Raw genomic sequence first — 23,541 nt, 5'->3', positions numbered from 1 at the left:
TGGTAGTGTTGAACTAGGACCTCAGAGATGAGCAGTTAGCATTTGCTACCCAATAAATCATCCCGACACTGAGGGGACAAAAACACCAAGCATGCGATGTCTCAGCTATCATGGCTGGACGTTCCGGTCTGAGCTGACCTCCGCTGGTGCTGGATGGTCTACGATGACCTCATTCACATGTGTAGGGCCTCAGCTGGGATGACTGGGACAACTGGGCCTTTCTTCTCACGATGCCCCATCTGCTGGGAGGCCAGCTCATGCTTGAGCATGAGGGGCTCTCTGTAACATAGGACAAGCTCCAACATGACACTCTTTTTAAACCTCTGCTTGTCTCACAGTTGCTAACATGCTGTGGGTCAAGCCTAGGTTTAGGGGTGGAGAGATGGGTGCCATCTTGTAGTGGGAGGAGCATCAAAGTCACTTTGCAAAACGCCATGGAGACAGCAATGGTGGAAATTACAATCTATCAGAAAATCTTTAAGAATGATATTATGGGGGCTGGCGCTGTGGCACAGTGGGTTAAGCTTCTGCCTGTGATACCAGCATCCCACATGGGTGTTGGTTCAAGTCCCGGCTGCTCTACTTCCAATCCAGCTCCCTGCTTTTGTGCCTAAAAAAGCAGTGGAGGATGGCCCAAGTGCTTGGGCCCCTGCACCCATGTGGGAGACCTGAAAGAAGCTCTAGGCTCCCAACTTCAGCCTGGCCCAGCTCCAGCTGAAGGGGCCATTTGGGGAGTGAACCAGCAGATGGAAGATCTCTCTCTCTCTGTTTCTGTCTCTCTGTCTCTCTCTCTCTCTCTCTCTCTCTCTCTCTCTCTCTGTGTGTGTGTGTGTGTGTGATTCCTCCTCTCTCTGTAACTTTTCAAATAAATTAAAAACTAATTTAAAAAAAAATGATATTGGCCGGCGCCATGGCTCACTAGGCTAATCCTCCACCTTGCTGCGCCGGCACACTGGGTTCTAGTCCGGATCGGGGCACCGGATTCTGTCCCGGTTGCCCCTCTTCCAGGCCAGCTCTCTGCTGTGGCCCGGGAGTGCAGTGGAGGATGGCCCAAGTACTTGGGCCCTGCACCCCATGGGAGACCGGGATAAGTACCTGGCTCCTGCCATTGGATCAGCGCAGTGCACCAGCCGCAGTGCACCGGCCGTGGCGGCCATTGGAGGGTGAACCAATGGCAAAGGAAGACCTTTCTCTCTGTCTCTCTCTCTCAATGTCCATTCTGCCTGTCAAAAAAAAAAAAAAATGGTATTATCACTGGTGGCACAGTAAGAAAGGAGGGGAATCAGAAGGAAGGAGACCAGGAATGGGAAGTTGTAGGATAAGGGGCAGAGTAGGGGAAGCAGAAAGATTTTTAAAAATATTTTATTTATTTGAAAGTCTGAGTTACAGAGAAGGAGGGAGAGAGACAGAGAGAGAGAGAGATCCTCCATCCACTTGTTCACTTCCCAAACAACTGCCAATAGCTTGGGCTTGGCCAGGCCAAAGCCAGGAGTTTCATTTGGGTCACCCTCAAAGTGTCCAAACACTTGGGCCATCCTCTACTGCTTTTTCCAAGGCCATTAGCAGAGAGCTGGATTGGAAGTGGAGCATCCGGGACTCGAACCGGCGTCCATATAGGATCCGGCACCATAAGTGGTGGTTTAACCCACTGCACCACAATGCCAGCCCCAGCAGAAGGCTGTGAAAACCACCCTGCATTATCTTTCCATAGCGAGCTCTGGTCATCCGAGGTGGGGAGAAGATGCAGATTCTTGTAAAGGATGTGGTGTTGGGAGATCTGGTAGAGGTGAAAGGGGGAGACCGAATCCCTGCCGACCTGCGGCTCATCTCTTCACAAGGATGTAAGGTGAGGGGTTGTGGAAAGCCTTGGGACAGGGGCCACGCAGGTCTTCAGAGCCAGTAGGGACGTGGGCTCAGTTAGAGGAAGTGTGATCTTATTATTCAGAACCTTGAGGAGGTACAAGTGCAATTCGAGTTAGAGACCATGAGGCACTGGTCTCTGGACTCCTTGTCAGTGGTGATGCTGTTAGCCACAGATAAAGTTGTCTTTATCAGTGAATTTGCCTTTTGTCCCATGCTCTGGACCTCTGCCCTTATGACCTATCCTCCCCCCATCCCAGGTGGACAACTCGTCCCTGACCGGGGAGTCGGAGCCCCAGTCCCGCTCTCCTGACTTCACCCACGAGAATCCCCTGGAGACCCGCAACATCTGCTTCTTCTCCACCAATTGTGTAGAAGGTGAATATCACATCCCAGTGGCACAGATTCCAAAGCACAAACCCAAACAGAAAGACATCAAGAGCTCTCTCCTCTAAGGATGTTGGTGTCGGGAAACTAGTTAACAGCCTAGTTTTCCATCACCCGCAGGCTACGCGATCTTTAGTGAAAGGTCAAAGCCGCACAATAGTAGTACCCAAAGTTATTACCCCATAGATTTTTGTGTAGATTAAATGAGATGAGCAATATAAAATGCTTAGCACAGGCCTGTACATTGTAAGTATCCCATAATTATTAGCTCTCCCTCTAGCTAGTGAATAGACTGTTCTATGTGCTGAAAATGGCACCAAAGGGAGGGAATTCATTCATTTTTCTGGGCCATTATTTTACTAAGGTAAGCACTACTGTCTCCTCACTATTCCCCTCTCTAAGAGCGGAGAGATATTGGCATTGAAAACGTGAGTTACCAGAGAGGCCACCCAGACCTTGCCACTCTGATTTTCACTTTGCTCCTAAAGTCTAGGACATCCTTGATCTGCTTCTGGCCAAAGTGGTAACAAGGGACTCCATGTGATTGCATTAACCTTCCCTTCAGCCTTTGGCACGTATCCAGTACTGTAGATATCACTTCTGATTCCATGCAATGAAACAGGCATTATCCCCATTTCACACATAAAAGACCAAGCTTCAAAGAAATGAAGCACGCTGTCCAAGAGCACAACCCATCAGCAAAGAGGAAGACCTGGGACTCCAGTGGAGCTCTGGCTCCAAAGCCCACGTCCTTTCCACAGACCCTGCTCTGCACTCAACAACCACTCGTATTCTTACCACTAACCGGATTATTTAATTTTTAAAAGATTTATTTATTTACTTGAAAGGTAGAGTTACAGAGAGACAAGAGAGAGACAAAGAGAGAGAAAGAGAGATCTTCCATCTGCTGATTCATTCCCCAAATGGCCACAATGGCCAGAGCTGGGCCAGATCGAAGCCAGGAGTCAGGAGCTTCTTCCAGGTCTCCCACATGGGTGCAGAGGCCCAAACAGTTGGCCCATCTTCAACTGTTTTCCCAGGCCTTAGCACAGAGTTTGATCAGAAGTAGAGCAGGCAAAACTAGAACTGGTGCCCATATGGGATGCCAGCACCGCAGGTGGCGGCTTTACCTACTGAGCCAAAGCATTGGTCCCAAATTATTTAATTTTAAAAGACCTTGCAGGGTAAGAGTAATGTAAAGATGGGCCGGTGCTGTGGTGTAGTAGGTTAACGCCCTGGCCTGAAGCGCCAGCATCCGACATGGGTGTCGGTTCGAGACCCAGCTGCTCCACTTCCAATCTAGCTCTCTGCTATGGCCTGGAAAGCAGTAAGAAGATGGCCCAAGCCCTTGGGCCCCTGCACCCACATGGGAGACCTGGAAGAAGCTCCTGGCTCCTGGCTTCAGATGGGCACAGCTCCGGCCATTGAGGCCAACTGGGGAGTGAACCATCGATGGAAGACCTCTCTGCCTCTCCTCTCTCTGTGTAAATCTTTAAAAAAAAAAAAAGGGTAATGTAATGACTAAATAGAGCCTGAGGAAGACTCCACTAGAAAATAAAATTAGGGGCCGACGCTGTGGCATAGCGGGTAAAACCACCGCCTGCAGCGCCAGCATCCCTTATGGGCGCCAGTTTGAGTCCCAGCTGCTTCACTTCTGATCCAGCTCTCTGCTGTGGCCTGGGAAAGCAGTAAAAGATGGCCCAAGTCCTTGGGCCCCTGCATCCACATGGGAGACCTGGAGGAAGCTCCTGGCTCCTGGCTATGGATTGGTGCATCTCCGGCCATTGCAGCCATCTGGAGAGTGAACCAGCGGATGAAATCTCTCTGTGACTCTCTCTGCCCCTGTCATTCTAGAACTCAGTCTTTCAAATGAATAAATAAATCTTTAAAAACATACATATAAGAAAAAATTAAATTTTAAAAATATCGATCAGACAGAAAAATGTAAGTTAGCAAGATTTCCCTAAAGCCACTAGATTCTTATTGGATTTTAGGAAGACATTTGCTCAGCTGTGTCCTTCCTAAAGTAGGTTTCTCATCAGCTAAGCCTGTACTGCAGAGAAGAAGGATGGGGAAGGTGGATGTGGTGCAGGCCCATCTGGGAAACCAGGGTCTGCCTGGAGGAGACTGGTACACGTGAGACGTGGCCCAGAGGGCAGAGCTACAGTGAAGGGGCTCATTACATTGTGGAATCCCATAGCATTTAGCCTTAACCAGCTTGCACATTAACCTTTACCAGAGATGGATTTGCAAACTAGTAGTACAATTTTAACGTTTGTCTTTGCCATCCAAACCCCATCGCTATGGATTTATTTTGTTTTTGAAAGGAATTTGTTTGTCACCATTCTGGAGATTGGGAAGTCCAAGATTAAGATGCTGGTGATTCAGTTCCTGGTGAGAGCTCACTTCCTGGCTGGCAGACAGCTGCCTTCTCCCTGCGTCCCTGCACAGCGCGGAGAGGAGGCCCTGTTCTCCTCTTCCTTTACGGACACCAATGCCGTCACTGGGGTCCCCATGACTAGGCCTTGGATGTGGCGGTGGGACAAACATGGCTCTAGGGTCTCATGCATATTCTAGAGCACCTAAGCTAACTCTCTGATAATATACAGAAGGTAAATGAAGGAAGATTGGCCCGATGTTGATGTCAACTCACCCTGTCCCAAGACACACCAGGATGAATTATTTTCTTTTTTTTAAGATTTATTTATTTATTTATTTGAAAGTCAGAGTTATGGAGAGAGAGAAGGAGAGGCAGAGAGAAAGAGAAAGAGAGAGAGGTCTTCCATCCACTGGTTCACTCCCCAATTGGCCGCAATGGCTGGAGCCATGCAGATCTGAAGCCAGGAGCTTCCTTTGAGTCTCCCATGAATGTAGGGGCCCAAGGACTTGGGTCATCTTCTACTGTTTTCCCAGGCCATAGCAGAGAGCTAGATCAAAAGTGGAGCAGCCGAGACTTGAACCAGTGCCCATATGGGATGCCAGCACTGCAGGCGGGGGCTTTACCCACTATGCCATAGTGCCAGTTCCCATAGGATTAGTTATTAAATCTTGTATTCCCAAGCATGGGGAAACAATAGCAGAAAGAATAAAAAACAAGAATCAGACTGAACTTTGGCACAAAATAGATATAGCATATTCCATCCTCCACTTCATCAAAAAGAAGAAACCATTTCAGCACTTCTCATGTATTTTAGTATCTTCTTTCTCCGTGATTACCTGTCAACCAGTTTGAAGCTCATCTACAGAGTGCTTCCTAATGTTAACCAATCCAGAATTCCTTGCTTGCATGAGCACTGGCCTGACCCATCTGCTGTATGAGTAGCATCCTCCTGTCAGCCCATAGAGCTGAAGGTCACCTTAGAAATGAGGACCATGGCTCTCTATGCTACAATGTTTGTGGAAGCTGCTAGATGAGAGATACCCCTACTACTTCACATGCATAATTTTCTATCAGTCTTATGGGGACCTAAATTCATCTAAATGAAGAGGGAAAAAAAGGAGCAAATGTTTGAGTTAAGCCTACGATGTGCCCAACATTGTTATAGTCTTAAAAAGTGCTTAATTCTCACAATTTGTAAGAATTCGCTTCCCCTCTTAAAGACGAGGAAGCCTCAGTCTCAAGAGAGGTTGAGTAACATGCCCTAGGGAAAAGAGTTTGTAACTGGGAAAGTTGTACTTCCAGTGTGGAGTCTCTCTGCTTCTAAAAGAAGTGCTGTTGCTATAATACGTCGCTTGTCTGAGTAACTCAGACTCTGACTTCAATGGTAGGCAATTCGGTGGTTATGGTAAAACAGGAAGAATGATAACAAGCCAAGGACCTTGTCATGCCCGTCATTTTGAGCCTTGTGGGTGAGTGACCAGCATCATGTGTGTGTAAAGCCAAAAATGATGTCCAGGCTGTCCTTCTGATTCAGGGCCATGCTGGTGGAGAGCAAAGGACATGTACGCACGGAAGCCCAGCTGTCATGGCCCGTGCTACCCAGCAGAGGTCAGACTGGCTCCAGCTGGCACAGCAGGGAGGGGCTCAGCTTGGATCAGGGTTTCTCAACTGACACTGGGGGCGGGATCATTCTTTGTTGTGGTAGGGGGAGAGGAGGGCTGCTCTGTGCACTATGGGCATTTAGCACTGCCTCTGGTCTCTACCCACTAGATGCCTGCAGCAGCCCCTCCCACCCTACCTGAGATAACCAAAACTGTCTCCAGATAGTACCACATGCCCCCAGCTGAGAACAACAGGTTACAGGCTAAGGGGTTGTTGGAACCCAGGACTCAGCAGAAGGGTAACCACTACTCCTGAGAATCCAGAAATGATTCTGCTACTGAGGGCCAAACAAGCAATACATAGGGAATGCACGATATTTAGATCAAGTGTAATGAAGACCTTGACAGTGAAGGCAATAAAATTGGGTACCTCTGGAGAACTGTGAGATCCCTTCAGAGCTTTTTATGTGCATGAATTAGATATGAGGTGAATGGGACCTCGTGGCCTCTCAGAGGGCCTTTCATTCCACCTCATCTCTGACCATCTTCGGCATTCTGTTTATGGAAACCAAGCCCAACAGCTTTCCCGATTCAGGCTTGGCATGTCTTGAGTGACCACATCTGACAACAAACCAAAACACTTAGTTTTTTGTTGAACACAGAACACTTCTGTATCCAACATGTGAGGGGATTTTCTTCCCCACCCACCAACTCTCCAGGACAGCAACTGAGTGTGTCCCAGGTCCAACACCATCAGAGCCACAAGTGACTGCCTCCACTTCAGACACCAATTGCAACCACTAGGTTGTCACCTCTACTTCTGACTGATGGGCTATACATCAAGGTTCTCACGACTCCTTCTTTAGGTTTGATTAGTTTGCTAGCATAGCTCACAGAACTGGGGACCTGTTTTATTTACATTAATTCATTTATTTTAAAAGATATTTCAAAGGGCACAGACGAAGAGCCAGAAGGCGAGACGCCCAGGGCAAGGTGGGTGGGGAGGGGTATGGAGCTTCTGACCCATGGGTCAGCAATCCTGAAGCTCTCGAACCAACCCAGTCCTTTTGGATTTTTAATGGAAGGTTTATTATGCAAGCTTGATTGATTAAATTACTGGCCATTTGGTAATCAGCTCAACCTTCAGCCCTTTGCACCTCCCCAGAGGTTGATGGGGAGCTGAAAGTTCCAACCCTCTAATCACATGGTTGGTTTCCCTGGCAACCAGCCCCCACCACGCAGCTATCCAGGAGCCCACCCAGTGTCACCTCATTAGACCAAAGATCCTCCTATGCCACAGGAAATTCCAGGGATTTAGGAGCCCTGGGTCAGATACCGCCATCGCTCAGGAATCACAAAGATCTTAGGAGCTCCGTGCTAGGAACTGAGGCCAGAGATTAGTGTATGTATTTCTCACTATATCACATCTGCCCTTTCCCCGTTCTTCCCCAGGGACAGCCCGGGGCATTGTGATTGCTACAGGAGACTCCACGGTGATGGGCAGGATCGCCTCACTGACATCAGGCCTGGCAGTTGGCCAGACCCCCATAGCTGCCGAGATTGAACACTTCATCCGTCTGATCACCATGATGGCCCTCTTCTTTGGTGTCACTTTTTTCGGGCTCTCACTCATCCTGGGTTATGGCTGGCTGGAGGCTGTCATTTTCCTTATTGGCATCATTGTGGCCAATGTGCCTGAGGGGCTATTGGCCACTGTCACAGTGAGTAGAAAGGGTGGAGGGTGGCTTCAGGGAAATGAAGTCACTGGTTTTCTTTTGTTGTTGAACCTCCTAAAGCCCAGAGTATTCCTGACATGTGGATTGGAGTCAGAAATAACGTGGCTCCAAATAGCACCCTGGCTCCTTCCACCCATTTTTTTCTAGTGCCTTTTCTTCTTCCTCAGCAGGAGAGGAATCAACTCAGAGTGGAGAAAGCACTGGGCTCTAAGTCATTAGGACGGAGTTCGGGCCCTGAGGGTACCGACTGGTAAACCTGGCCAAATCACTTACCATTTCCAGGTCTCAATTTATTCAGCCGTTTATAGAGGGAGATTAATTTAGAATTGCAGAATCTTATTGGAAAAGACTTCAAAGACCATATAAATTCAACCTTTCAATTCAAGCTGAGTATCTTCTATAAAAGCCATGGAAAATAATTAGTCTTGGCTCATTTCATTGTTTGATTGCTCTAGTTGAGATTTATTTATTTATTTGAAAGGCAGGATGGCACAGAGAAACAGAAAGAGGGATCTTTCATCCACTGGTTCAGTCCCCTAATGACTCTAACAGCCAGGGCTGGGTCAGCCTGAAGTTAGGAAATTGGATCTCCATCCAGATCTCCCACATGGTGCAAGTTTCCAAGTACCTGGGCCATCTTCTGCTCTTTCCCAAGAGTATTAGCAGGGAGCTAGGTTGGAAGCAGAACAGCCAGGACTTGAACGGGGACTGGGATATGGGATGCCAATGTTGCAGGTCACGGAGTAACCCACTGTGCCACAAGCCCTGACCATTGCAACCATCTGGGGAGTAAACCAGTGGATGGACGAGTTCTCTCTCTGCTACTCTGCTTTTCAAATAAATAAATATTTTTTTTATTTTTAAATCCAAAGCCAGGAGCCAGGAGCCAAGAGCTACTTCCAGGTCTCCCACATGGGTACAGGAGCCCAAGAACTTGGGCCATCTTCTGCTGCTTTCCCAGGCACATTAGCAGGGAGCTGGATTGGAAGTAGAGCAGCCGGGACTCGAACTGGCTGCCCATATGGGATGTCAGCATCACAGGTGGTGGCTTTACCCACTATGCCACAACACCGGCCCCAAAATAAATCTTAAAAAAAAAAAAAAAGGTGGAAATGAAAATACTACTCAGGATGGCTTTGGACTAGTATAAAAAATCAGGCCTCCTGGCACCGCGGCTCAATAGGCTTCTCCTGTGGCGCCGGCACACCGGGTTCTAGACCCAGTTGGGGCGCCGGATTCTGTCCCAGTTGCCCCTCTTCCAGGCCAGCTCTCTGCTTTGGCCCGGGAGTGCAGTGGAGGATGGCCCAAGTGCTTGGGCCCTGCACCCCATGGGAGACCAGGAGAAGCACCTGGCTCTTGGCTTCAGATCAGCGCGATGCACCGGCCGCAGCGCGCCGGCCGCGGAGGACATTGGAGGGTGAACCAATGGCCTAAAAAATTCAGGCCTAATGATATTTTGTAAGAATGTTATAATCCTATGATTAGAATTCTGTACATGCATAAGGCATAACCTTAAAATTTCTTAGTTTTGAAAACAATCTTATCCCTTACACTGAATTTATGAATTTGATTTTAATGATTTCTTGAGTCATCTCCAATGTCTTGATAATCCTTCCCAGTGTCATCATTCTCCCCATTTTTAAAAAGCTCTTGGTACAGCCCGTCCTGTATCTCTCGCATTGTCAACCACAGCCAACAAAGAGCTGCCTACATGGTCCCCAGAAACACTGGACTTTAGAACAAGGCAGGGCCTGACCTTCACTGAAACAGAGGCTGCTGGATAGCAGACAATCCCAGGGAGAGGAATATTCCAGGAGGATAAGGAGGGTCTGTGACACCCCGGGAGGGGGATACACTAAAAATAAAACAAAAACTCTTGCTATAAAGCACAAAGCAACATCTCTTCCCTATTTTCCTTTACCACAGCCATGGGTTCTAAAGCATAGATGTGGACATAAGGGAAATAAGTACAAAAAATATTAAATGGCAATAAAAAACCACATTTCCTGGCCGGCGCCGCGGCTGACTAGACTAATCCTCCACCTTGCGGTGCCGGCACACCGGGTTCTAGTCCTGGTCAGGGCGCCAGATTCTGTCCTGGTTGCCCTCTTCCAGGCCAGCTCTCTGCTGTGGCCAGGGAGTGCAGTGGAGGATGGCCCAAGTCCTTGGGCCCTGCACCCACATGGGAGACCAGGAGAAGCACCTGGCTCCTGGCTTCAGATCAGCGCAATGTGCCGGCCGCAGAGCGCCAGCCGTGGCGGCCATTGGAGGGTGAACCAACGGCAAAAGGGAGACCTTTCTCTCTGTCTCTCTCTCTCTCACTGTCCACTCTGCCTGTCAAAAAAAAAAAAAAAATTTCCAAAATGCCCAATGGCCTGAGTAGTGCATCTCCTTCGTATCTGTCTCCTTCATGGGTTTAGGTGTGCCTGACCCTGACAGCCAAGCGCATGGCGCGGAAGAACTGCTTGGTGAAGAACCTGGAGGCTGTGGAGACGCTGGGCTCCACCTCCACCATCTGCTCGGACAAGACGGGCACCCTTACCCAGAACCGCATGACCGTCGCCCACTTGTGGTTTGATAAGACCGTGTATGAAGCAGATACCAGCGAAGAACAGATCGGTGATTAGTGGTCTTGGTCTTGGTCTTGGTCTTGGGCCAGAGTGGAAGGATTTGGGGCTGTGATGACTGAGCTGATAGGATAGTGAGTCCCCACAAAGAGACAAGAACTGAAAAGTGGAGTGGAGAGAGGGGAGGTATGGAGGGAAGAAAATGTCACCTCCACACAAAACAGGACAAGGATAACCCCCAGCCGCTGCTCATAATTCTTCTGCTCTTTCTCCCTAGGGAAAACTTTTGCCAAGGGCTCTGATACCTGGTCTGTCCTGGCCCGAATTGCTGGCCTCTGCAACCGGGCTGACTTTAAAACCAACCAGGAGCACCTGCCCATAGCTAAGGTGTTGGGACTAAAGGGAGGCGAGGGGACCTCAGTGTCCAGGGTGTAACCCTCCCTCTCCCCCAAAAATCTCTTTGTTTATGCTCAGCAATTTCCCCCCAGGGGCCTCCCCTCCCCATTCTGCCCCACCCTTGTCAACACAGGTAAACTCCAGGCCCAGGTAATGTGCCCCGGGACTTACTATGCAAACCCCACCTGGGCAGCGGTCAACGACAGGTGATGCTTCTGAGTCGGCCCTGCTCAAGTTCATCGAGCAGACGTACAGCTCTGTGACGGAGATGAGAGAGAAAAGCCCCAAGGTGGCGGAGATTCCCTTTAATTCTACCAATAAGTACCAGGTACAAACCCCACAAAGACGCCTCCAACTGCATCTCTGAGCAGTAAAACAGCACAGTGAACTAGGGGCCCAATTAGGAGGAAGGCTCACCCCAAGGGAGAGCGAAGAGGTGAAGAAGGGAGAGGCGTTCAGTCCTAAGCAGAGCTCTGAGCCCGCACGCTCATGGAGATGGCAAGTCGTACGGGGATGTCTAAGGCTGGTTGGTGCAGGCCGTGGCAGAGTGATGTAAGCTATTAGGAGGCACCGCCATCTCTACAGTGAGATTTGAGTAAGGTTCCATTTGCAAGACATCTTATTTCAATCACAATTACGTCCTGCGGTTCCATGCCTGCAATTCCAGCAGCTGTTCAGCAGGTGGCGATCAGGGGTCTCCAGCATGTCTGTGGAATGTTTTCTTTCTCAGGGACATTTTGACCCATTATCCAGGTGGGGAGTAGGCCAGAGAATGGGGAATGCTGGGTAAGGGACAGTGGTGGCGCTAACAATAACATGCACAGAGAGACAGCAAAGACGGTACTTCCCTCCCGAGTGGGACTCCTGGCAGACTCTGAGGTGAGGACTATGGTAGAAAGGAGGGAACAGCAGCTTTGGGGTGGCTGGAGCCCTATCAGGTAAGGTCTGAGTCCTTGTGGGCACTCGTGGCTCACTCTGGGAGTGGATCCTGCGGCTCTGTGCGCTACTGCGAGCAGAGGAGGCTCCCAAGTCGCTGAGTTTTGCTTTTCTGTCTGAAGAGCTCTTAAGAAAAAACACATTCTACATAGATTTCTTGAAACCTCAGTTATCTATATTTTCATATTAAACGCTGAGTAACAGTCAAATCAGTTCATACTTTTCTGTCTCGACTGGTTTTTAGCCAGTGTAATAAAGTAAACCTCCAAAGCCCAAACTGTAAATTTATTTCCATTTTTTCTGACATTTAGTGGCCTCTCTAACCAGACAGGAATTTTGTGGCTTGGCAGGGCTCTAGTAAACCTTTGGAAAGAGCTAGGTACCTCTCCCTCCACATGGTTCAAAATAAAAGCAAAACATAATCGCAGCATCTGCGGAGACGACCAACAAATAGCAACATTCCCCAAAATGACTATGTTAGTGCTTGTTCGGAGCTATTGAATACCGAGCTCAAATGGCAGAATTGTCCCCTGTGGTACACCAAGGGTGACAGGCCAGCCCACGGCCCCTGGCTCTGGCAGGCATTGCTCCAGGGTAGGGACTCCAGGCTTCGCTAGGGACATCTTAGCTGCTGGTCGTTTGCAAAGCTGTCTCATTCCTTCTCTCAAATCAAAATGGGGCAAAGAAGATTCTTTGTTCTGGCATTTCCAGATGTGTACTTTCACCTTTTTTTTTTTTTTAACGTAATTTTCCATCGCGATGTGATGTTTCTGGGACCAAGTTACCAGCTTAAATAGGTCTTGCCATCACTTCCAGGTCTTCCACTCATTCAGCAAATATTTATTGAGCACTCAGAAAGCTGAACTGTTTAAGCTTTTTACAGCTTTCTGCATAAAGGAGCTCAGGTTAGCCTCTTAACCGCTTACGCATACTCTGGACGAAACTGCATAGTTTCTGGTGAAACACTTGTATCCACGGCTGATGCACCAAATTCCCACTCTGCCGACCCTTCGGACAGTGAGGTCTGGCCTCCCCAGCCCTCCCACGTCCTCTCCATGGAAATTGGTTGCCGTCCTGCGTTTCCTATCAGTCCCAGGAGGAATCCCAGAGAGAGGGCCTTTTCAGAGATCAGAGATCAAGAGAAAACACAAAACCTCAACCAGTCGTATTGCTTTCCTTGTTGCTTGTGGTCTCTTCAGGTTCACTTGATGAATGCACCCCTCCCCACCCCACACCTACCCTGACCCCTGCAAGCGGACCAGCCAGCTCGTCTCGGGCCTTCCCTCGCTTTTAGGGCCCTGGAACGGCTGACTTATTTTTGGATGGTGCTTCACAGCTTTCAAAGTTTTTTTTTACAGCTCTCTCATAAAAACCCAATGAAGTAGGCAAGGCAGAACCTTTGACATTTTATTAAAGGAACTAAAGTCTTGCAAGGTTAATGGGATTGGCCTGAGGTCACAAAGCTAATGAAGCATTCTCCTGGCCCTGGGACACAGACCTGCCTGCTCTGCCGGCTGCTCCGCCACACTACTGCTTTCCAGCCCGCCAGGCAGCAAGGCTGCAGGAAGAGAGCAGGACTGCTTGGTTCTGCCCTCAGTCTGGCTGCAAAGATAGTAGAGATTCCCCCTGCAAACACTACCAGGCTGGGGTTTCCTGGAAAGACAGAAGGAAGGGCTGGGCTCAATGTCGGATTTGACTGGGGCAGGGGAAGACGAAGGAAATGGGTGGTAGGAAGCTGGCTGCCTGCCTGCCCTTGCCTTGTGCCCGTGACCCGGTGCTCTCCTCCTGTCCCATCGTTGCTCCCTCTCCTCCCTAGGTGTCCATCCACCTTCGGGAGGACAGCTCGCAGACCCACGTCCTGATGATGAAGGGCGCTCCCGAGAGGATCTTGGAGTTCTGCTCTACCTTCCTTCTGAATGGGCAGGAGTACCCAATGGATGAGGAAATGGCGGCTGCCTTCCAAAACGCCTACTTAGAACTGGGGGGCCTGGGGGAGCGCGTGCTAGGTGAGGAGCCTGGAGAGAATGACATGGCGATGGTTGCCATCGGTGGGGTGAGGAGCCCGGGAGAGCCGTGTGACTACTGTCCCTCTGTCTCTCCAGGGTTCTGCTTCTTGAATCTGCCCAGCATGTACGCAAAGGGATTCCCCTTCAATACAGATGAAATTAATTTTCCCATGGATCACCTGTGTTTCGTGGGCCTCATATCCATGATTGACCCTCCCCGAGCTGCAGTGCCTGATGCTGTGAGCAAGTGTCGCAGTGCGGGGATTAAGGTAAACACCTGCCCACCCCAGAAGCCATCGCCTGTCACGAGGTGGAGCAGCAAACAGAAAGACTTGAAGGGAGGAGTAGGTGCTTAAAAATCTTGATTTAGCTGAAATGACTTCTGCCTCCTTGAGCCCATGATTGTTAGTCTTAAGAGACATCTAATATTAACTTCCTTCAGTGGTTAGAATCCTATCCTGCACTGAACATTAGAGCCAGCAGGGAAGTTTTGCAAATTTGGTATCCAGGCCACAACTGAGACTTATTAAATTAGAAACTCTTTGTATAGGTCCCAGGCCTGTTTACTTATTTGAAAGGCAGAGAGTTGCCAAGAGGCAGAGGCAGAGAGAGAGAGAGAGCGAGAGAGAGAGAAATCTTCCATCTGCTGGTTCACTCCCCAAATGGCCGCAATGGTGGGAGCTGTGCCAATCCAAAGCCAGGAGCCAGGAGCTTCTTCTGGGTCTCCCATTTGAACGCAGGGGCCCAAGGACTTGAGCCATATTCTACTGCTTTCCCAGGCCATAGCAGAGAGCTGGATCAGAAATGGAGCATCCAGGACTTGAACCGGCACCCACATGGGATGCCAGCACTGCAGGTGGAGGCTTTACCCACTCGCCACAGCACTGGCGCCAGGCCTCTGTATTTTAAAGCTTTGCTGGAGGTGTGGCCATTGCAGTGCATCAGGCTAAGCCACTGCTTGGAAAGCCTTCACTCTGGAGTCCTGTCTGCTCCTGAGCCAGCTTGCTGCTGATGCACCTGGGAGACAGCAGATGATGGCCCAAGTCCTTGGGTTCCTAACACCCATGTGGAGACCCAGATGGCATTCCTGGCTCCTGGCTTCGGCCTGATGGAGCCCTGTCTGACATAGGCATTTGGAAAGTGAACCAATGGATGGTTCCCTGTTGTAGCCAGCTTTCGAGTAGACTTGTGGCGCTGGCAGTTTGTCACGGGATCCGTCCAGGTTCAAGGACGGACCACCGAGAGGGAACCAGGGCCTGGATGTAGGAGATTGTGACGAGTGAGTTTCATATTCACGCCATAGCCCAGCTCTTCTCAGAGACAGCAGAACCATACCTCATCAGCTCGGGGAAGCCAAGTTATCTTCCTGGTCCCCCACAGTTCATAAACTACCATGCTGTGCTGTGAGAAGGGGCTCACATCAGTGTTCTGAGCTCTGAGTAAGCAGGTGGAATGAGGAAAAACTCGAGGGAGGGGTTTACATGGATCACAGCTGGGAGCTGGGCAAGAGGGTCACGACTGTAGGGACAGTGGGGGAGGCCCTAACAGCAGTGAGAAGGGTTGGGTTTTTTGTGGGTATTTTGCAGTTTTTTTTATATATATTTTATTTTCACTTATTTGAAAGAGTTACAGAGAGAGGGGGAGAGCAAGAGAGTGAGAAAGGGAGAGAGAGAGAAAGAGAGAGAGACCTTCCATCCACTGGTTCACTCCCCAAATGGCCGCAATGGTCAGAGCTGAGCCGATCCAAAGCCAGGAACCAGGAGCTTCTTCCGGGTGTCCCACTGGGTGCAGGGGCCCAAGCGCTTGGACCATCTTCTGCTGCTTTCCCAGTGCATTAGCAGGGAGCTGGATCAGAAGTGGAGCAGCCAGAACTGAAATCAGTGCCCATACAGGATGCCAGCGCTGCAGGCCAGGGCTTTAACCCACTGTGTCACAGCACCATACCCGAGGGGTTGGTTTCATTCAGGGTAACTATAGGGCAAGAGGGTACCACAGGCTGAGGCAGAGCCGGCTCGTGATGGTCTGAAGAGGACTCTGAGGAGGCCACAGGCCAGGAGCTGCAGTGGGAGGCCTCAGTGCCTTCTGGTCCATCCCTGCTCCCAGCACAAGTTTGCACAAGTTTACCCTCTGCACACTTAAAGGACAGGAGCTTGCTGCACTTGGTGGGGAACTGGGAAGTGGAAGACGCACACACGGCACCATCCTTGCAAGAGGACAGTCTAGAACAGACTCACAGGAGCTTTCCCGTAGGGTGGGGTGGGGTGGGCCCTCCCAGGGCCGTCTCTGCAACGGCATTGGCACAGAGCTGACACATGCTACAAGGCTGCTGAGTGAAAGAGGTTGCATAACAGGTCCCTGGCAGCCAAAGTTTCCCAAAGAAGTCACTGGGGGACTGGGAGTTCCCAGGCAGCCGTGTGCTCAGTACTTTGGAGCAAATGTGATTTAAAAAAATTTTTAATGACCCCATTATCGTTGTCACTGAGACTCTCGGTAGCAGGAAGGTATTTGGCTCTTGCTCTGAATCTGGCTTCCCTCTAAGAACTGCAGCCAGGCTTTGAGTGCTGTCGGGAGAGCCTGTGGTTTCTTTATCAACACTGCAGTTTCTTTCAGATGAGTCCAATCTGGGGGAAGAGGGTAGCAGGGAACAAGAGGGCAGTTTCCAAGGCTGCGTGGGAGTGGCAGAGGTGCAGTCAGCACCGAGAAGCTGCAAGTGAAATTCCTTTAGTGCTGGATGAATGCGAGAAACTGCTAGATGCCCTTTATCTCAAAGGACGCATTCTCTGTGTAAGTGCGCTTCTATTGTATGGGTGCATCTCAGTGCCTGGGGAAACTGTGCCCTCGGAACTCGCTCCTGGGGGTGATGGACTTCATGTTTTGATTTGGCTGGCTTGGCATGGAGGTGATGCTGCTGAAAGCTACCCTAGAACAGTCCATTTTGAGTGGTCAGAATGAATGTGGTCCAGTCCATTTTGAATGGTCAGTGAGGATGCCACCGTGCCTTGTCTAACAGGTCCTAGGTCACCACTGATGAGCCGCTGAGAAGTTGTCAGGGCCCTGGAAGCCTGAGCAGCATCGCTAAGGGCCCAATGGGAACTGTACCTGGAAGGCAACCTTCTAGGCAGGTCCCTGCTGAATCCTCGCCACTTACTGGGCACCCCCCGCTATGCTTGTGAGGATCCAGTGCCCTACCCAGCCAGAACACTCAAAAGCAGTGGTTGAAACAGCTCAGTGCCATTTTACTATGTCTCTCGTAACCACGGTTTCGTTAGCCCTTCACTATCTCCTTCTACTGTCAGGTTAGTCAGTGTAGAATGACCAGGGTTCATGAAACTCCTTAGTTGATACTTCGGGAGAGACTTTTTCAAGGCTGAATTTTATGCTTTATGCTAAGCAAACAGACTGACCTTTCCAGGACTTGTGTTCTGAAGGCAGGCAGATAATTTGGCCACAGTTGGTTTCCTTTTCCCTCCAATCAGAGCTGGAAAAGTGATGTGCCTGCAGAGCACTTGGGAACCAGGGGCGTGGATCCTGTTAGCATCTGTTCCTCCATTTGACAGTTATCTCTTGATGGCTTCCTGTGTGCTGGATGTGATGTTGCGGGCAGGAAACTTGACAAAGACCCCACCCTTGCAGAGCTCTCCAGTTCAGTGGGGAAGGACAAGCAAGCAATCACCAAACAGAAAACGATGGATGCTGACGTCCAAAGAGCAGGATCCTCTGCAAGCACAGAACTTGGGCACTTGGTCTTTGTGTGGGAATGGGACAAGACCAGGTATCAGGTGTCTGAAAATGAGTTGGAACTGAGAGGCAGAGTGAGACCACGAAGAAAACAGAGGTAGAGTGAGGATCTGAATGAACTTTGCAAGTAGATCGGTGTCCCAGACGTTCTATCTGTAGATGTTTTATCTGTAGATGTTTCTGTCTTTGTGCTTCAGGAAGCAGAATAGTCTTGGAAACAATGAAATGAAATTGTGAATACAGTAACCCCCCATCCGCCAAATCTCTGACTTATTTCCAGGAACTGAAACCATCCTATATTTTGTGGTCTGATGGTCCTGACCCTCTCTCAGTGTTGAAGCCACAGTACCAAGGTTTTTGGTCTATACCACAAGTTCTTGGGAATGAGCTACCAAAACTTGGTTGAATGAAAGCATTAATCTATTCGTTCTTAGAGGAGAAAGATGAAGCAACCAAGGCTTCTCAGAAAATGATTCTGCTCCTCTTCTCCCCTTGCCACTCCAGGTGATCATGGTGACAGGTGACCATCCCATTACAGCCAAGGCCATTGCCAAGGGTGTGGGCATCATCTCTGAAGGCTCTGAGACAGCAGAGGACATTGCTGCCCGGCTCAGGATTCCTGTCACACAAGTGGATACCAGGTGAGACCCCAAGAGAACACAGATTTGCCACTTTTCCCTCTCTCCACCCAGACCCCATGCACTGAAGTTCTTGAGTCTTCTTCAGTAGGTAGGATGTGTGGGGTTTATACGCTACAAAGTAAAACATACCAGGGAGATAACCACCTCAATCTGCCAGGGAGGAGCATTTGGCCAAAGAGGAGAGAGAATGGAATGTGTCTGTGTGGGCACAGTGGATGCCTGGGGACATCGGGGGACGCTGGGTTGAAAGAAGAAAACAGGAAGTTGCAGAAGCCAGTTGGAGGGCCCTGCAGTCCCTGGTGAATTCTCAACTCTCACAACCAGGCTTTCGAAATTCTCTTCCCTCAGGGCTGTCAAAGCCATCGTGGTGCACGGCTCAGAACTAAAGGACATGAACTCACAGCAGCTTGACCACATCCTTAAAAACCACACCGAGATTGTGTTTGCTCGGACCTCCCCGCAGCAGAAGCTCATCATCGTAGAGGGATGTCAGAGGCTGGTAAGGGAGGCAAAGGGGCCCGGGGAACCTGGCAGCACCAGCCCCATTTCAGGCAGGGGAACGTGGGGGCTGGGCTGGAAGAGATTCCAGAGAGCATCCCACCTGGAACGTGCGTGGTGGCCTTCATCTTGGCAGCTCTCTGAGGCTCTAGGGAATGGCCAGGGTCCTTCCAAGATCAAGCAGGTTTGCATCAACAAGTAAGGGAAGCTGAAATCCAGCTGATCTTTGAAACAGGTCTTGAATCTGACACACTAATTATTTCACGCCTGTGGCCTGGATTTCCCCCAGGGAGCCATTGTGGCGGTGACGGGTGATGGGGTGAACGACTCCCCCGCGCTGAAGAAGGCGGACATCGGCATTGCCATGGGCATCACTGGCTCTGATGTCTCGAAGCAGGCAGCGGACATGATCCTGCTAGATGACAACTTTGCCTCCATCGTCACGGGCGTGGAGGAGGGTGAGGAAGCAGGGTACCCAGGGTTGGGACTTGACCTCTGGACTCACGTGGGAGTTGCTGTACATTTTCCTATCATATCTTGTGTGTAGTGTATATTTGCCTGTCAATCCAATCTCCATGACCCTATATAGACAAATATCACTGTAAGACACAGTTTTGCAAAGTAAATTCAGCTAGTCCTAAGAACATCACTATCTGGTGTCCTTTCTTTTGAGATCATGAGAAGTCCAGTTTTGCCAGGGAGACTGGGGCTCTGGTACAGTATAGCGTCATCTTCCACTGGGATTCATGTGGGTCTAATGGCAAATTCCAAGATGTAGCCATGTAACCACACCTCTGCGATCTGCAGTCTTCAGGATACACTCAAGGAACGTGCTACCTGAAGGATGATAACCCCTCCAGATCAGCCAGAGCCTGATCTATGAACTGATTGCAGGAGCCCCACTAAGCAGCCTCTTTCCCAGAGACCTCTGAACAGCATGCCCATAGGCAAACAGGAGATTTGTAGCCCAGGCTCCCTGCCTTGTGCCTATAGCTATCCTACTAAAACATATCACATCCACATAATAATAATGGTTACCACTTTGTTGAAACTTGCTATGATCCTGCCAATTTGCTCAATATTTTATGTCCAATCAATTCAATTCATAATCTGAGCTTTTGAGCTCAGATTATGTCCTGGGCACTATTCTGGATGCTAGGGATACAACAGTAGGCATAAAAAGGATACAAATCCTTGCTCTCTTAGAACTTGAACTTTGGGGGTGGGGGTACAATAACATAAGTAAATTGCATAGTAAATTAGATGGAGGGAAGCCCTGTAGGAAAAAATAAAGGCTGGGCGTGCAGGGGAGGAGCACGTCACCTATAGGGCCATCAGGGAAGGACTCAGCAATTTTGTAAGGCAGGAGTGAAAGTCAGGGAGATGAACAGAGCCCAAGGTTACATGCTAGTTATGGTAGAAGATGGGATTTGAACACAAGCCTGTCCCAAGATCCAGCTCTTTCCACCTCAGCCTTAATCTTACAAAGGCTTTTATGCTGGCATTCTCAGACATCTCCAGATTATCCAGGCCCAGCCCTGCTTAATTTTCAGAGCTCAGATAACCATAGCCTTGTTAACTCCAAAAACAAAGAGTACACAGACAGGGCCTGCCACTGAATTATCACTCTCTTTATAGTCACACAATCTAGAAAGAAAACTGGGACCTCCAGGGTCTAGGATCCCCAGACCCTCCGGTGAACTGTGACACTTCTCCCTAGTGGTCTCTCTGTCCAGGAGCTGAGTTTTGGGAGGAGTGTCCTCTCCATGCTTCTCATGGAAGGCTGGTCCCCCGCCCCCAGGTCGCCTGATCTTTGACAACCTGAAGAAATCCATCGCCTACACCCTGACCAGCAACATCCCCGAGATCACGCCCTTCCTGATGTTTGTCGTCCTCAGCATCCCCCTGCCCCTGGGCACCGTGACCATCCTCTGCATCGACCTGGGCACCGACATGGTGAGGCCCAACCTGGGACCTGGCTCTCACAACTCCTGGGATGGACGGAGGACAAGGAAAAATCAGCGTCAAAGGAGAGGGCAGAACTGGGGTTGTTTGTGAGTGTCCTTCTGAGTTTGTGGCCCTGTCGTTCCCTCCCTCCACCCTTCAGGTCCCTGCTATCTCCCTGGCTTATGAATCAGCCGAGAGTGACATCATGAAGAGGCTTCCACGGAACCCAAAGACTGAAAATCTCGTGAACAACCGACTCATCGGCATGGCCTACGGACAGATCGGTGCGGCCAGAGGCGTGAGGGGGTGAGGGAGAGGGGCATGGTGGCCCCTGCCTGTCCTTGGAGCCATCTCAGCTTGGAAGTCAGGGAGACACTTTCTCTATAGGCTGTGTTAGGCCCTAGGAACACAAAGAACCCCATGATCTCTGATCCGTTCTTGATTTTACAGTCCAATATAAAAAAAGAAGCAATATATGTAACAATATCTTTCCAAGTCTTCAATAATAAGTTTAGACTCCTAACATACCAGGAGCACAACACAATTAGGGGAATGAGATGAGAGAGGCTTTATGGTGAAAATAGGACTTAAATTTTTGTGTGTGGTCAGGTGTGCGAGACCAGTGGAGAGAGGAGATTCTCATGGCCTGATTAGAGAAGAGGGAAGAAACCAGTCTTGTGATGCCCCTAGTCTTGATCAAAAGAGTAGTGGAATAAGGCTGTACATTTAGGCATAGTCCATATCGCGGCCAGCCTCGAAAGATATTTGAGAGCCAGTAGAGGTTTTTGTACTTGAGCTGCCAAGTACAGAGAAGTGTTCCAGGGAGTAGGGTGAGGGACGGACTGGGAAAAGATGAGGCACAAGAGACAGGATCCTTGATTTGAGCCCCGGCTGTTCCACTTCCGATCCAGCTCTCTGCTATGGCCTGGGAAAGCAGTAGAAGATGGCTCAAGTCCTTGGGCCCCTGCACCCACGTGGGAGACCCAGAAGAAGCTCCTGGCTCCTGGTGCAGCTCTGGACATTGCAGCCAATTAGGGAGTGAACCAGCAGATGGAAGCCCTCTCTTTCTCTCTCTCTGCCTCTCCTTCTTTCTCCGTGTAACTCTTTCAAATAAGTAAATAAATAAATTTAAAAGAGAGAGAGAGAGAGAGAGAGAGAGCATCCTAATATTTAGGGGAAGGGGACACCTAGAAAAAGTACAGATTTAGGGGTTGGACTCGTCATTATTACCACTTATTACCCATACACTGTGGACAATGACTAAATCTTTTTATGTTTCAGTTAGAATATAAATAATAGTTTGGAGCTGTTGTGAATATCTATGTCCACACAGCATCTGTACAGTGCATAGCCCTGTAGTTGGTAGCCAAACCCTCACATCAGCTATTGCTCTGGTCCAGGCATGGGGGACAGAGGTTTGACCAAGGGAGAGGTAAGAGGCAGACAGAAGACATGAGGAGAGGACAGCACCAACTAAGTGTCCAAATGGCAGAGAAAATGGAAAATGCAGAGCCCAGCTGTCACTCAATTTGGAAAGGGCATGGGTTTTTAAGATTACATAATTCAAAGATGACTCTGTGTTAGAATTTAGAGGAAACTGTCAGGGCTTGGAAACAGAAAGAGGAAGATCAGACTGTTTGTTGATGGAAAAACCCTTCAACCAGACACATGCCCACAGCTCAGATGCACACCTAGCCAGTTAGCAGCCTCTGTGATCTGCCTTTGGGGCCCTTGTCTGAACTAGGTTCCACTGTCCTGCAACTCTCACTCACAGGGATGATCCAGGCTCTGGCTGGATTCTTCACCTACTTTGTGATCCTGGCTGAAAATGGTTTTAAGCCTTTCGACCTACTGGGTATCCGCTTAGACTGGGATGATCGATTCTTAAATGACTTGGAAGACAGCTATGGGCAGCAGTGGGTGAGTAGACAGGGCAGGGGAATAGATGGTGATGAATGAGTGGGGTTGGCAAATTTTGGAAGAGTTGAGGGTGGAGACATAAGAGTTGATACCTCATCTTCAGTCCTATATGAGCATTCTAATGTTTGCCCTCAATCTCCAATCATATCTGCAAATAGTCTCCTGCTTCCAATACCCTCATTTTTATTTGCTTCTACCATTGGTCAAATGTCTTTATCCTGCTAGATCCATCAACTTCCTTGGACATGGAGGTGTTCTTTGTCACATCAACTTCTCCAGGCTGATTTCTGTTTTTCAGGTTTGAACCATGGTTGTCCCAGAAATGAATGCTGGGTCCTCTTTTACATCTCCTTCCCTTCCTATTCAAACAATAGGATTTAAAATCTGAAACTTTTGTTTACTCTTGATCTCATCACTCTAAGCCTTGTAAATCTAGAGGATGCCTCTGTAGCAGTCTTTGTTGACATCCAAGATGAGCAAGGCTCAAACTGAACCTTCTCCCCAACCATGTGTGTTCAAGAACTTTAGTGAGTGTGCTTTCTGTGTGTCTGTGAGCACTCACATCCCCATCTAAGACACTGGGAGATGTGACACCAAGTCATACTTGAACTATAGCGGACACTTGGTCTATTGCCATAGAACCCAACCTTCTGTAACTGAGGAGACTACATCTCGAACATTTAGTGACTCACTGAGAGTACCACAGCGCATCCGTAGAAGAGCTGGACTGGAAGTCTAAACTTGTGATTCCGTGCCCAGGTCTTCTCTGCTTCACCAGATGCCTCCACACCAAGCTAATTGCAGGTTTCTGAAACATGTCTTCTGAGGTTTTGGGAGCATGCCCATATGCACACTTGACTTCTGTGACCTGTCTCATGAGGCCATCAGAAGTCGATATTTCCAGCTGTTCCAGGCTCTGAAGATGCCC

General features: G+C 49.4%; 1 protein-coding gene across 4 annotated transcripts in view; it reads left to right on the top strand.

Annotated features, from left to right (window-relative positions):
* Positions 1 to 23,541, top strand: part of ATP1A4 (ATPase Na+/K+ transporting subunit alpha 4) — a 34,339-nt gene that overhangs the window by 5,547 nt on the left and 5,251 nt on the right. For 2 of the 4 annotated variants that reach the window (XM_008264239.4, XM_002715242.5), the window contains 14 exons: positions 1,712 to 1,846; positions 2,121 to 2,238; positions 7,681 to 7,949; positions 10,385 to 10,583; positions 10,809 to 10,918; positions 11,121 to 11,255; positions 13,680 to 13,869; positions 13,966 to 14,138; positions 18,112 to 18,248; positions 18,597 to 18,747; positions 19,036 to 19,204; positions 20,548 to 20,702; positions 20,854 to 20,977; positions 22,468 to 22,613. In XM_008264239.4, coding sequence (XP_008262461.2) covers positions 1,712 to 1,846; positions 2,121 to 2,238; positions 7,681 to 7,949; positions 10,385 to 10,583; positions 10,809 to 10,918; positions 11,121 to 11,255; positions 13,680 to 13,869; positions 13,966 to 14,138; positions 18,112 to 18,248; positions 18,597 to 18,747; positions 19,036 to 19,204; positions 20,548 to 20,702; positions 20,854 to 20,977; positions 22,468 to 22,613 — 2,211 coding nt within the window. Of the gene's footprint in view, positions 1 to 1,711; positions 1,847 to 2,120; positions 2,239 to 7,460; positions 7,631 to 7,680; positions 7,950 to 10,384; positions 10,584 to 10,808; positions 10,919 to 11,120; positions 11,256 to 13,679; positions 13,870 to 13,965; positions 14,139 to 16,257; positions 16,654 to 18,111; positions 18,249 to 18,596; positions 18,748 to 19,035; positions 19,205 to 20,547; positions 20,703 to 20,853; positions 20,978 to 22,467; positions 22,614 to 23,541 lie in introns of those variants that run through there. The other 2 variants (XM_008264240.4, XM_070077486.1) reach the window with 2 other exon arrangements.

Source organism: Oryctolagus cuniculus, chromosome 7 (assembly GCF_964237555.1).
Source record: "Oryctolagus cuniculus chromosome 7, mOryCun1.1, whole genome shotgun sequence".
NCBI lineage: Eukaryota > Metazoa > Chordata > Mammalia > Lagomorpha > Leporidae > Oryctolagus > Oryctolagus cuniculus.
Note: the sequence above shows the minus strand (reverse complement) of the source record. Positions and strands in the feature narration are given on the sequence as shown.